Source organism: Oncorhynchus mykiss, chromosome 2 (assembly GCF_013265735.2).
Source record: "Oncorhynchus mykiss isolate Arlee chromosome 2, USDA_OmykA_1.1, whole genome shotgun sequence".
Taxonomy (NCBI): Eukaryota; Metazoa; Chordata; class Actinopteri; order Salmoniformes; family Salmonidae; genus Oncorhynchus; species Oncorhynchus mykiss.
The window spans coordinates 86,074,622-86,090,087 of NC_048566.1; the positions used below are offsets into that span (position 1 = coordinate 86,074,622).

Here is a 15,466-nt window from a genome sequence, read left to right on the forward strand (position 1 = left end):
TATGTGGGTAGGATACCTACTGTTTGTGTGGATGTATGTGGGTAGGATACCTACTGTTTGTGTGGATGTATGTGGGTAGGATACCTACTGTTGGTGTGGAAGTATGTGGGTAGGATACCTACTGTTTGTGTGGATGTATGTGGGTAGGATACCTACTGTTGGTGTGGAAGTATGTGCGTAGGATACCTACTGTTTGTGTGGATGTATGTGGGTAGGATACCTACTGTTTGTGTGGATGTATGTGGGTAGGATACCTACTGTTTGTGTGGATGTATGTGGGTAGGATATCTACTGTTTGTGTGGATGTATGTGGGTAGCTATAAAATGGATGTCTTTGTATAATGGACTTCAGAACGTTCTCTGAATAAACTGTACTATCTTTTTGCATAAGCTGAGTCTTTGCCTAATTTTTATTAAACCCATGGTCTTACAGATCTCGGGGATTGGTCAGAGCTATTGATTGTCAGTTATTATCATTGGGATTGAAAATTCTTGTGACAGTTGACAGCTCTGCCAGGACTCCGAAAGGAGAGCTGATTGGGTTTGAAGTTCCCTCAAAAGTGTAAAGGACAATTAAATCTGTATTTTCAGAAAAATAAACAAATATATTTAATTTTATTGTTATTTATTGCGTGAATTGTATATGTTACAACTTCAGTTTCATGATCGGACTTAATACACAACCATGGAGAAAGTTTCAAAATAATTAATAACTCTAATTAATTGCCAAAAATGTTACATTAAAGATAAACATCAGCTTCATATTCAACTTACTTCTGAGATGAATTGTGCTGAGACATTGGCTTAATTATGTAGATGGAGAGTGCCATGGCCAAATGTATGATTAGACTCTCCAGAAATAAGACAAGGACGTCTTTTCTCCTCAGACCAGACAGAGGTCTTTCAGTCAACTGATCAACAGCCAGGTAATGTTCACTAAATTTGGTAAATCCGACCACAACTCTATACTCCTGATTCCTGCTTACAAGAAAAAATGAAAGCAGGAAGCACCAGTGACTCGTTCTATAAAAAAGTGGTCTGGTGAAGCAGATGCTAAACTACAGGACTGTTTTGCTATCACAGACTGGAACATGTTCCGGGATTCTTCCGATGGCATTGAGGAATACACCACATCAGTCACTGGCTTTATCAATAAGTGCATCGAGGACGTCGTCCCCACAGTGACTGTACGTACATACCCCAACCAGGAGCCATGGATTACAGGCAACATTCACACTGAGCTAAAGGGCAGAGCTGCCGCTTTCAAGGTGCGGGACTCTAACCCGGAAGCTTACAAGAAATCCTGCTATGCCCTGCGACGAACCATCAAACAGGCGAAGCGTCAATACAGGGCTAAGATTGAATCATACTACACCGGCTCCGACGCTCGTCTTATGTGGCAGGGCTTGCAACCTATTACAGATTACAAAGGGAAGCACAGCCGTGAGCTGCCCAGTGACACAAGCCTACCAGACGAGCTAAATCATTTCTATGCTCGCTTCGAGGCAAGCAACACTGAGGCATGCATGAGAGAATCAGCTGTTCCGGTGTGTGATCACGCTCTCTGTAGCCGACTTGACCTTTTAAGCAGGTCAACATACACAAGGCTGCGGGGCCATACGGATTACCAGGACAGTGCTCCGGGCATGTGCTGACCAACTGGCAGGTGTCTTCACTGACATTTTCAAAATGTCCCTGATTTAGTCTGTAATACCAACATGTTTCAAGCAGACCACCATAGTCCCTGTGCCCAAGAACACAAAGGCAACCTGCCAAAATGACTACAGACAAGTAGCACGCACGTCCGTAGCCATGAAGTGCTTTGAAATGCTGCTCATGGCTCACATCAACACCATTATCCCAGAAAACCTAGACCCACTCCAATTTGCATACCGCCAAACAGATCGACAGATGATGCAATCTCTATTGCACTCCACACTGCCCTTTCCCACCTGGACAAAAGGAACACTTATGTAAGAATGCTATTCATTGATTACAGCTCAGCATTCAACACCATAGTACCCTCAAGGCTCATCACTAAGCTAAGGATCCTGGGACTAAACACCTCCCTCTGCAACTGGATCCTGAACTTCCTGACTGGCCGCCCCAGGTGGTGAGGGTAGGTAACAACACCTCTGCCACACTGATCCTCAACACTGGAGCTCCCCCAGGGGTGCGTGCCAGGCACGACTCCAACACCATCATTAAGTTTCCAGCCGACACCACAGTGGTAGGCCTGATCACCGACAGCGACGAGACAGCCTATAGGGAGGAGGTCAGAGACCTTGTGGAATACAGGAAAAGGAGGACCGAGTATGCCCCCATTCTCATCGACGGGCTGTAGTGGAGCAGGTTGAGAGCTTCAAGTTCCTTGGTGTCCACATCACCAACAAACTACAATGGTCCGAACACACCAACAGTCAGTCGCGAAGAGGGCCCGATAAAGCCTATTCACCCTCAGGAAACTAAGATTTGGCATGGGTCCTGAGATCCTCAAAAGGTTCTACAGCTGCAACATCGAGAGCATCCTGACTCGTTGCATCATTGCCTGGTACGGCAAGTGCTCGGCCTCCGACCGCAAGGCACTACAGAGGGTAGTGCGTACGACCCAGTACATTACTGGGGCTAAGCTGCCTACCATCCATGACCTCTACACCAGACGGTGTCAGAGGAAGGCCCTAAAAATTGTCAAAGACCCCAGCCACCCGTCATAGACTGTTCTCTCTACTAACGCATGGCATGCGGTACCGAAGTGCCAAGTCTAAGACAAAAAGGCTTCTCAACAGTTTTTACCCCCAAGCCATAAGACTCCCCCCCCTCCCAACAACCCCTCTTTTACGCCAACCCCTCTTTTACGTTACTTTAACTATAAATTAATGTACATACTTCCTCAATTGGCTCGACCAACCAGTGCTCCCGCACATTGGCTAACCGGGCTATCTGCATTGTGTCCCACTGACAACCCGCCAACCCCTCTTTACGCTACTACTACTCTCTGTTCATCATATATGCGTAGTAACTTTAACCATATCTACATGTACATACTAGCTCAATCAGCCTGACTAACCGGTGTCTGTATGTAGCCTCTCTACTTTTATAGCCTCGCTACATTTATAGCCTCGCTACTGTTTTTCACTGTCTTTTTACTGTTGTTTTTATTTCTTTACTTACCTATTGTTCACCTAATACTTTTTTTGCACTATTGGTTAGAGCCTGTAAGTAAGTATTTCACTGCTGTATTCGAGCCACGTGACAAATAAACTTGATTTGATTTGATGTGATGGAAGTCCAAGGCTCCGAGCCCAAAGAGAAGGCCTTTCACTTCTGAGTTCCTCCCCAGCCCAGTCCCCAGCCTGCCCAACCTCAACTGGAATTCACTGTCTAGATGACTGGAGGTTAAAGCCACACATGCGGCCTGCTGTTGTGGACACGGCTCTGTTCCTTTAACTCCTGCCAGCAATCCCTGAACAGGAACACAGAGGGGGAGAACTACTGTGCTGCAGGCCTGGAGACATTCAGAGCGAGCCAGAACACCACAAGAGTCCTTGTGGTTCTGATGTCATATCGCAGCAATTCTCCTGCTCCTGTCTCTCCAGTTGCTGTTTTTTTTTATACCATTTTATATGAACCCCCGTATTAATAAAAGCCCCAATTGAACAGGTCTTCAAAAAATAGATCAAAGTGCTACTACTCAGATTGGCACAATGTACACAAAACCGGTTTGGTGTTGTAATAATACTCCTCGGGGCCATTAAGGCTGATTTGGGGGTCTGGGCCTGAATGGGCTTGGTAATGGCACAAAGGGAGAGCAGGGCTGTCATGACAATATCCCCTCTCCCCCCTCTACCTCCCATCTCTTCCCCCCTCAGCCACTTCTGTGCCCTTGTGCCTAGGCCCAGTGTGTATAATCACTCCAGAAGACTCTGAGATGCTCTGATTAAGTACTGATTATGGCTGACGATCGATGGGCATGACTGGAATATATTGTGGAGCCAGAGGTGTCATTAAACTTGTGTGGAATGGCTGTTGTGTGGGTTGCTGTGTGCACCTTGTCTCCCTCACTCTGCTCCGTCTAGGAGTTTGCCCCCTAAAGCTCTGCGCCGTGCTATGTTGATGTTATTTTCGAGGAGAGCCAGGTTTGAACCAAACACATTTGTGTTTTATTTTACACATAATTCAGGGTTCGCTAAACCTGCTGATAAATTCTCTGCACAGTAGTCTGTCTAGTCTCTACTCCCTCACATCCCTCCCTACCTCAGCCCAGTGTGGCCACCAATGCTTAGGTCAATACCTCTGCAGCCATTCCATTTTCTAACCCTGGAGTCTGTCTGACCTGCACAAAACAAGATTCTTTATCTGTTCATGTCATGTGGGACTTGTGGTTTCAGTGAGAAAGTCTGACTGGGACTGGGAAAAGAGGGCATTCAAACTGTGATTGAGAGTCATCAAAAAATAGCCAGTCATGTGCAGAAATGTCAGAAGTCCTCTTAGAATTCTAAGACTACAGGTCAGCCCTGAAGGTGACCTTGGAGCCAAGGAGTGTGAGGATGGTTTAGGGAGGGGAAGAAGACAGGTGTACGGGAGGGGGTGGGCACTGGGCAGGCACTGGAGGTGCTGACTGGTCTCCTGATGGGCTCTTTTCAGGGTATTTGAGTCTGGTGGGAATGGGATTTGACGAGTGTGAAAGTCCCCTCTCTCCTCCATAGTAGTGACCCAGGACCCTGCTGGCCCCAGGCTGCTAAAGCATTTGCTTTGTTCCCCTTCTACTCTCACGTTGCTCACTGACACTCCTCTCACGTCTGTCTCTCACAGTCCTCTCACGTTGCTCACTGACACACCTCTCACGTCTCTTTCTCTCACAGTCCTCTCACGTTGCTTACTGACACTCCAATCGCCTATGATGATGACATCAGTAATGGTATCCAATGCTGAATAGAACATTTTATAGAACTACATTCCCCACTCTACAAATTGGCTTTTGTTTTTCTGTTTCTTCACAACTGATCATTGTTGCTGAACTACTAAATATTCACTACTGAAAATATTTCCTGGAGGAAGTAGACCGTCAATGTAAATATGGATTTGTCCTTAACTGACTTGCCTGGTTAAATAAAGGTTCAATTTATTTTTATTTTTATAAAAACTCACCATGGAAATGCAGCCAATTCATTCCGTGCACCTGAATAGTATTCATTTACTGTGCTCTGTTGTGCTTCATTACTATCTAGTCTATTATTGTAAATGACATATAGTTGAAGACGGGAAGTTTACATACACCTTAGCCAAATACATTTAAACTCAGTTTGTCACAATTCCTGACATTTAATCTTAGTAAAAATTCCCTGTCTTAGGTCAGTTAAGATCACCACTTTATTTTAAGAATGTGAAATGTCAGAATAATAGTAGAGAGAATGATTTATTTCATATTTTATTTATTTCATCACATTCCCAGTGGGTCAGAAGTTTACATACACTCAATTAGTATTTGCTAGCATTGCCTTTAAATTGTTTAACTTGGGTCAAACTTTTTGGGTAGCCTTCCACAAGCTTTCCACAATAAGTTGGGTAAATTTTGGTCCATTCCTCCTGACAGAGCTGGTGTAACTGAGTCAGGTTTGTAGGCCTCCTTGCTCGCACACGCTTTTTCAGTTCTGCCCAGAAATTTTCTTTAGGATTGAGGTCAGGGCTTTGTGATGGCCACTCCAATACATTGACTTTGTGGTCCTTAAGCCATTTTGCCACAACTTTGGAAGTATGCTTGCGGTCATTGTCCATTTGGAAGACCCATTTGCGACCAAGCTTTAACTTCCTGACTGATGTCTTGAGATGTTGCTTCAATATATCCACATAATTTCCCTACCTCATGATGCCATCTATTTTGTGAAGTGCACCTGTCCCTCCTGCAGCAAAGCACTCCCACAACATGATGCTGCCACCCTTGTGCTTCACGGTTGGGATGGTGTTCTTCGGCCTGCAAGCCACCCCCTTTTTCCTCCAAACATAACGATGGTCATTATGGCCAAACAGTTCTATGTTTGTGTCATCAGACCAGAGGACATTTCTCCAAAAAGTATGAACGTCTCCATGTGCAGTTGCAAACCGTAGTCTGTCTTTTTTTATGGCGGTTTTGGAGCAGTGGCTTCTTCCATGCTGAGCAGCCTTTCAGGTTATGTCGATATAGGACTCGTTTTACTGTGGATATAGATACTTTTGTACCTGTTTCCTCCAGCATCTTCACAAGGTCCTTTGCTGTTGTTCTGGGATTGATTTGCACTTTTCGCACCAAAGTATGTTCATCTCTAGGAGACCGAATGAGTCTCCTTCCTGAGCGGTATGATGGCTGCGTGGTCCTATGGTGTTTATACTTGCGTACTATTGTTTGTACAGATGAACACGGTACCTACAGGCATTTGGAAATTGCTCCCAAGGATGACTTGTGGAGGTCTACAATTTTCTTTCTGAGGTCTTGGCTAATTTCTTTTGATTTTCCCATGATGTCAAGCAAAGAGGCACTGAGTTTGAAGGTAAGCCTTGAAATACATCCACAGGTACACCTCCAATTGACTCTAATGATGTCAATTAGTCTATCAGAAGCTTCTAAAGCCATAACATAATTTTGTGGAATTTTCCAAGCTGTTTAAAGGCACAGTCAACTTAGTTTATGTAAACTTCTGACCCACTGGAATATTGATACAGTGAATTATAATTGAAATAATCTATCTGTAAACAATTGTTGGAAAAATTACTTGTGTCATGCACACCCTAGATCTCCTAACCGACTTGCCCAAACTATAGTTTGTTTACAAGAAATTTGTGGAGTGGTTGAAAAACGAGTTTTAATGACTCCAACCTAAGTGTATGTTAACTTCCGACTTCAACTGTATCTATTTGGTTTGCTAAGGAGATGGACCACAGTGGTGGAGGAATTTCACATCAAATCTGAATTTAACATCTTGTTGTTTTTGCGTCTGCAACTGTTCTCAGTCTTCTCACACATCTCTTGCTCAGATGGCACCTTGGCAGTAGGCTGAGTCTTTTCTCTTGGGAACATGTCAAGAGTTCCTTTTATGCCTGACTCAGAATCAGTCCGGTACCTAGGCTGATGAAATCCTGTCCTATAACAGCTGGGGTTTCTCCCAATACATTTTTCCAGAGTGACCGACTTGAAGAACACCTGATCCATGCTCTTTTATTGTTCTTATATGTGATATTGCATCACCTCAGTAAATTAGTCCAGTTGATGGTTAGAGTATGCTGCTGTTGCTTGATACTATACCCATCTCACTTTGTGCTTTTCCTGTTCTATTTTCTTCACATAAAAATCAAGCTTTTCTCTCGTGAGAAAATAATATGTATGAAAAAATAAGGATATTTGTTATTCATAGGGGGGGAAATTGATACAGTTACATATCACAATATTATTTTGGGATGATATTATATCAATATTTGACTCCAAGTATCAATTTGTACATATTTTTTATAGGTAGCGTTAGCTAGCGCTAGGCGGCTGTACTATACCTTTGCCAAAACTCTGGAATTTTTGTTGTCCATCTTTGTTGTCCATCTTTTCATCACTTTAATTTCCATGACTGATCAAAAATCATTTTCTCATGCTCTCTCTTGTCTCTCTGCAGCAGACATAGTGAGCAATATGTTTGGAACATCAAATCACAATAAAATCAAAGTATCGAATCGCAATATATCTCATATAGAATCGTGATAATCGTAATACATATAATATCAGCACCTATTTATCATGATCATAACGTATAGTGAGGTCCCTGCCAATTCCCAGCTCTAGTAGGACACAGGGTGGAAAGGACACAGGGTGAGTGAAGGAGGGCTGTGCAGGCAGTAAGGTACACTTGTCATCGTTGGGGGGAGATGTTCTTCAGAGGAGATTGATGTATCAGGCCCAGGAGGATTATGAGAGGAAATGATAGATGGGGTACACTGTGGTGTTGTGTTACGCATGGAATGGAGCTGGGTTGGGCTCTCTGTGTGTGTGTGCATGTTCGTGGGTGTGTGTGTCTGTGTGTGTGTCTGTACCTGTGTGTCTGTATAGGCATGTGTCTGCGCATGAGAGTGTGCGTGTGTGTGTGTGTATGTGTTTGTATGTGTTTGTGTGTGTGTGTGTGTGTGTGTGTGTGTGTGTGTGTGTGTGTGTGTGCGTGTGATGGGGCAGTTTTTTGAGGAAATGTGAAATCATAATTGGTAAATGATGTAGGCCTAGATCTGTTGAGGCTCTGTTGTTGCAGCGTGCATTTGCAGATCAGGGTGTGCTTTCCTTCTGTCTAATGGAGTGGAAGTAAAGATAATGCCACTTTGCTCATATTTTATTGGGAGACCAGGAAATATAATTTTGCTATTGGGACCATTGGCCCTCATCTAGACAGTGTCTCATTATGCTGACTATGCTTTTTACTCCAATTTGAATGGATGACTGCTGCCTGGAGTCTATCCGCATCATGAAAACTTGCATAAAAGACCCCTGTGTATCGTAGTGTTCCTTTTCTAAGTGTAGCAGAAAATGACACTGACTTAAAATCACTTTTGGTCTGAGTGGATCTGCCAATGTCACTGTTCGTTGTGTGTGAGGTCCTCGTCCTCTCAAAGGAGGAAGTGGTAGAAACAGGCTCATTAGCAGCGATCCAGGAGAACAATGGGTGAAAATGAGAGTGAGGTTCTCCTTGTTAGGAGCCTCTTGACTTGGTATGGTGTAATCAGGCCTGGATGGGAGAGTTTAATGACAGAGCAGCAAGATGTGGAGGGCTGGCCCCAGACCCCACCTACTCCCACCTGCTGAGAGAGAAAGCTCATCTGGACTGTTTCTCTCGCTCTTTCTCTTTCTTTGTCAACCACCACTTTTGTTATGAGCTCCCTCCCTCCTTCCCTCTCTTCGCCTTAAGAAAACAGAGAGGGAAAGATAGTGCCAAGTGGGTGCATTTTCCACGTCGCCACATACAGTTGAAATCGGAAGTTTACATACACTTAGGTTAGAGTCATTAAAACTTGTTTTTCAACCACTCCACAAATTTCTTGTAAACAAACTATAGTTTTGGCAAGTCGGTTAGGACATCTACTTTGTGCGTGACACAAGTCATTTTTCGACCAATTGTTTACAGACAGATTAATTCACTTATTTCACAATTCCAGTGGGTCAGAAGTTTACATACACTAAGTTGACTGTGCCTTTAAACAGCTTGGAAAATTCCAGAAAATTATGTTATGGCTTTAGAAGTTTCTGACAGGCGAATTGACATCATTAGAGTCAATTGGAGGTGTACCCGTGGATGTATTTCAAGGCCTACCTTTAAACTCAGTGCCTCTTTACTTGACATCATGGGACATATTCAATCAATCCCTATACCAGTCTGCTGTTCCCACATGCTTCAAGAGGGCCACCATTGTTCCTGTTCCCAAGAAAGCTAAGGTAACTGAGCTAAACGACTACCGCCCCGTAGCACTCACATCCGTCATCATGAAGTGCTTTGAGAGACTAGTCAAGGACCATATCACCTCCACCCTACCTGACACCCTAGACCCACTCCAATTTGCTTACCGCCCAAATAGGTCCACAGACGATGCAATCTCAACCACACTGCACACTGCCCTAACCCATCTGGACAAGAGGAATACCTATGTGAGAATGCTGTTCATCGACTACAGCTCGGCATTCAACACCATAGTACCCTCCAAGCTCGTCATCAAGCTCGAGACCCTGGGTCTCGACCCCGCCCTGTGCAACTGGGTACTGGACTTCCTGACGGGCCGCCCCCAGGTGGTGAGGGTAGGCAACAACATCTCCTCCCCGCTGATCCTCAACACTGGGGCCCCACAAGGGTGCGTTCTGAGCCCTCTCCTGTACTCCCTGTTCACCCACGACTGCGTGGCCACGCACGCCTCCAACTCAATCATCAAGTTTGCGGACGACACAACAGTGGTAGGCTTGATTACCAACAACGACGAGACGGCCTACAGGGAGGAGGTGAGGGCCCTCGGAGTGTGGTGTCAGGAAAATAACCTCACACTCAACGTCAACAAAACTAAGGAGATGATTGTGGACTTCAGGAAACAGCAGAGGGAACACCCCCCTATCCACATCGATGGAACAGTAGTGGAGAGGGTAGCAAGTTTTAAGTTCCTCGGCATACACATCACAGACAAACTGAATTGGTCCATTCACACAGACAGCATCGTGAAGAAGGCGCAGCAGCGCCTCTTCAACCTTAGGAGGCTGAAGAAATTCGGCTTGTCACCAAAAGCACTCACAAACTTCTACAGATGCACAATCGAGAGCATCCTGGCGGGCTGTATCACCGCCTGGTATGGCAACTGCACCGCCCTCAACCGTAATGCTCTCCAGAGGGTAGTGAGGTCTGCACAACGCATCACCGGGGGCAAACTACCTGCCCTCCAGGACACCTACACCACCCGATGTCACAGGAAGGCCATAAAGATCATCAAGGACATCAACCACCCGAGCCACTGCCTGTTCACCCCGCTATCATCCAGAAGGTGAGGTCAGTACAGGTGCATCAAAGCTGGGACCGAGAGACTGAAAAACAGCTTCTATCTCAAGGCCATCAGACTGTTAAACAGCCACCCCTAACACTGAGTGGCTGCTGCCAACACACTGACACTGACTCAACTCCAGCCACTTTAATAATGGGAATTGATGGGAAATGATGTAAATATATCACTAGCCACTTTAAACAATGCTACCTTATATAATGTTACTTACCCTACATTATTCATCTCATATGCATACGTATATACTGTACTCTATATCATCGACTGTATCCTTATGTAATACATGTATCACTAGCCACTTTAAACTATGCCACTTTGTTTACATACTCATCTCATTTGTACATACTGTACTCGATACCATCTACTGTATCTTGCCTATGCTGCTCTGTACCATCACTCATTCATATATCCTTATGTACATATTCTTTATCCCCTTACACTGTGTACAAGACAGTAGTTTTGGAATTGTTAGTTAGATTACTTGTTATTACTGCATTGTCGGAACTAGAAGCACAAGCATTTCGCTACACTCGCATTAACATCTGCTAACCATGTGTATGTGACAAATAAAATTTGATTTGATTTGAAATCAAAAGAAATCAGCCAGGACCTCAGAAAGAAAATTGTAGACCTCCACAAGTCTGGTTCATCCTTGGGAGCAATTTCAAAACACCTGAAGGTACCACATTCATCTATATAAACAATAGTACGCAAGTATCAGCACCATGGGACCACGCAGCCGTCATACCGCTCGGGAAGGAGACGCGTTCTGTCTCCTAGAGATGAACATACAGTGCCTTGCGAAAGTATTCGGCCCCCTTGAACTTTGCGACCTTTTGCCACATTTCAGGCTTCAAACATAAAGATATAAAACTGTATTTTTTTGTGAAGAATCAACAACAAGTGGGACACAATCATGAAGTGGTACGACATTTATTGGATATTTCAAACTTTTTTAACAAATCAAAAACTGAAAAATTGGGCGTGCAAAATTATTGGCGAAATTATTGGCGAACCAAACGAGTGTGCTCGAGTGTGCTCTCCCTTACAAGATCTTCACTTGAAAAACAAGAAGAAAGTGACAATAGTACTGTTTTTCCTATTCGAGACGACGTAGCCAGTATATACGTCCTCAAAATAGTCCGTATTAATCTAAGGAATCTGTCATTAATATTAAAAAAAATGCAGAGGAGATCTTAGTCGCGCAATTTTACATCTAAGATATTTTTTCAGTATTTCTCAATTAAGAAATTTGCTTGAAAACGAGTCGTTGACAACAAAGACTTTCTTGAATAATCGTTATAGTTGACCAATTATGGACAAGGGGCGTAGACTTCGGCTCCTGAACTTCAGCTGGCCTTGAGAAAAAATGTTGTGTGCCTGAATTGCCCCAAAAAAACTTACTGGAGTTCAAAACGAACAAAAACATCACAAAATATTGTCATTATGTATGCACAAGCTGTTTCGAGCTTAACAGTCCCTGTCACTGTCTCTACATGTTGGAATCCTCTTCCTTGTCTTGTGAGAAAGGCTGACCACCAGGTGCTTTAGCCTTAGAGGGACCTGTCTCGGTCCTTTTCTCTCCCAGCTTCCCTCCCTCCTCAGGCCGGTCTTAGCTATCAGCCTCCATGCGTTCCAACGTGAGTCAATCTGTTATTTTGTTTTTCTCAACACCTCTCTCCTAGGTTCTCTTCTTTCAGATCCAGAATGCTGAAGCCAGGATGGATCCTACAGGTCATCTGAGACGGTCCGCGTGTTCTCCCTGTTCTCCGTCTGCGACGGCCCCCTCATCCCCGAGCCTCGTCCCTCGGGGCCCCATCTGGCTCTCCGTCTTCCGGCAGCAGCCCCCAGTTGCGGAGTAGCAGTGGAAAGGCGACCCTGTAAATATGTCTGGATGGAGGTCTCAATGGCGTCTCGTCCTGCTGAACTCCCTGACCTGCGGCCTGGAGATTTGCGTGGCAGCTGGGATCACGTACGTTCCCCCCCTGTTGCTGGAGGCTGGGGTAGAGGAACAGTACATGACTATGGTACTAGGTAAGCCAGCTCTGGTTACTCCCCCCTTGTCCACTCTCTCTGACAGGACATTCAATAGACATGAAAGAGTCTTCATCTAAGGGGAAGATGAGAGCCCCCCCCCCCCCCCCCCCCCCCCCCCCCGCCCCATTAGCTAAATATCACCTAACACACACACATGCATGCATGCACACACACACACACACAGAAACAGTCGTGTGCACACGCCCATGCTCATACGCACGCACGTGCGCACACACACACACACACACACATACACACTCCCTTGGGGAGAGAAACTGGAGAATAGGATTCATCCGTCTCTTCTGTTGTTCTCTAGCTGACCACTTGATGGATTGTTGGGTGTCAACTGTTTCCCATTATTTAATACATTAGACACTTCTCTCTTTTCCCAGTGTTTCTGCCGTGCCTTTTTCATGTTTATAGTAGAAAATATGATTATACCCCATCGCATAATTATTATGTCCCTTTTTATTGCAGTTAAAGAAACTGCCTGCAGATTGCAGTGTCAATCTAATTTGAGACTCATTAATGTAGTCCCAGGAAATGTGTATGAAAGCCAAACAAATGGAAATGTATTCTGCAGGTTGATGAACAACTGTATAGCATATGTGAATGATTTATCAGTTGTTGGTGGCTCAGACTTGATATTCAAATTGATTATGTCCTCTGTAGGAAGGGTAAAGGATAGGAGACAAACCTCTTATTAAAGTGTGTGTGTGTGTGTGTGCTTGTCTGTTAGCGGGCCTGTGACTGTGTGTGACTGTGTCTGGGAGATAGGGTTGGGCAGGGTCACAGGTCTCTCGCTATTAGTCCGTTTCCCACTGGCCTTGTAGGCGTCAATGAGGCCGTTACCTTAATCAGAGGCCAAATCACCTGTTGCTTTGTTCAGGTCATAATCAGGTGCTAATTGAAATTGAAATAATTGCTTTTACTGGTTAGGGGTGTCAGAGGGCTTAGTGTGGAGGTACAGAGTCCCAGTGCTCTGGAGGGGTCCTGTCCTAATGGCAGTGGACAGGGCAGTGCCCCAACAGCCCGTTAGAAAATGTATCTACAACAGCTTGCTGTCTCCTGTGGCTGCTGGCACAGGACCACATTTCCAAAAACATACTCACTGTCTTGTCCTCCTGATGGAACAGGCTCATTTTTGATCCCCATAGTTGAGTTTCAAATGTGGTTCTGGACTGTGGCTGTGGGTTTGTTCTACACTAACAACAGCAGCCTACTCTTGCCAATAGATACAAAGAGGGGTTTTTGTTGTTGTTAGACCTCATTGCCTGCAAACTGTGGCATGCTCTTATATTTGACCTAACATTAATGCTGAATTAGATGTTTAGGTTTAAAATAGACACCACACCACTGGCTCTATGTACAATTAAAGTCGGAAGTTTACATACACTTAGGTTGGAGTCATTAACACTCGTTTTCAATCACTCCACAAATTTCTTGTGAATAAACTATAGTGTTGGCAAGTCGGATAGGACATCTACTTTGTGCATGACACAAGTAATTTTTCCAACAAATGTTTACAGACAGATTATTTCACCTATAATTCACTGTATCACAATTCCAGTGGGTGAGAAGTTTACATACACTAAATTGACTGTGCCTTTAAACAGCTTGGAAAATTCCAGAAAATGATGTCATTGTTTAGAAGCTTCTGTTAGGCTAATTTACATCATTTGAGTCAATTGGAGATGTACCTGTGGATGTATTTCAAGGCCTACCTTCATACCCAGTGCCTCATTGCTTGACATCATGGGAAAATCAAAAGAAATCAGCCAGGACCTAAAAAAAAACAATTGTAGACCTCCACAAGTCTGGTTCATCCTTGGAAGCAATTTCCAAATGCCTGAAGGTACCACGTTCATCTGTATAAACAATAGTACGCAAGTATAAACACCATGGGACCACGCAGCCGTCATACCACTCAGGAAGGAGACACGTTCTGTCTCCTAGAGATTAACGTACTTTGGTACGAAAAGTGCAAATCAATCCCAGAACAACAGCAAAGAACCTTGTGAAGATGCTGGAGGGAACAGGTAGAACAGTATCTACAGTGGGGAGAACAAGTATTCGATACACTGCCGATTTAGCAGGTTTTCCTACTTACAAAGAATGTAGAGGTCTGTAATTTGTATCATAGGTACACTTTAACTGTAAGAGACGGAATCTAAAACAAAAATCCAGAAAATCACATTGTATGATTTTTAAGTAATTAATTTGCCTGACTGGCTCTGTGCATATAAAGCCACTGTGCTGCACCACTGGTTCTGTATAAATAGCCACCGTGCTGCACCACTGGCTCTGTGTATATATAGCCACCGTGCTGCACCACTGGCTCTGTGTATATATAGCCACCGTGCTGCACCACTGGCTCTGTGTATATATAGCCACCGTGCTGCACCACTGGCTCTGTGTATATATAGCCACCGTGCTGCACCACTGGCTCTGTGTATATATAGCCACCGTGCTGCACCACTGGCTCTGTGTATATATAGCCACTGTGCTGCACCACTGGCTCTGTGTATATATAGCCACCGTGCTGCACCACTGGCTCTGTGTATATATAGCCACCGTGCTGCACCACTGGCTCTGTGTATATATAGCCACCGTGCTGCACCACTGGCTCTTGTGTATATATAGCCACCGTGCTGCACCACTGGCTCTGTGTATATATAGATCCACCGTGCTGCACCACTGGCTCTTTGTGTGCAAAATAGCCACCGTGCTGCACCACTGGCTCTTTGTGTGTATATATAGCCACCGTGCTGCACCACTGGCTCTGTGTATATATAGCCACCGTGCTGCACCACTGGCTCTGTGTATATATAGCCACCGTGTTACACCACTGGCTCTTTGTGTGTATATATAGCCACCGTCCTGCACCACTGGCTCT

General features: G+C 44.6%; 1 protein-coding gene across 2 annotated transcripts in view; it reads left to right on the forward strand.

Moving 5' to 3' along the window:
- Positions 1-15,466, forward strand: part of LOC110498335 (solute carrier family 45 member 3-like) — a 68,428-nt gene that overhangs the window by 31,822 nt on the left and 21,140 nt on the right. For both annotated transcript variants that reach the window (XM_036957747.1, XM_036957742.1), the window contains exon 2: positions 12,219-12,567. In XM_036957747.1, coding sequence (XP_036813642.1) covers positions 12,420-12,567 — 148 coding nt within the window. In that variant the 5' untranslated portion in view covers positions 12,219-12,419. The remainder of the gene's footprint in view (positions 1-12,218; positions 12,568-15,466) is intronic.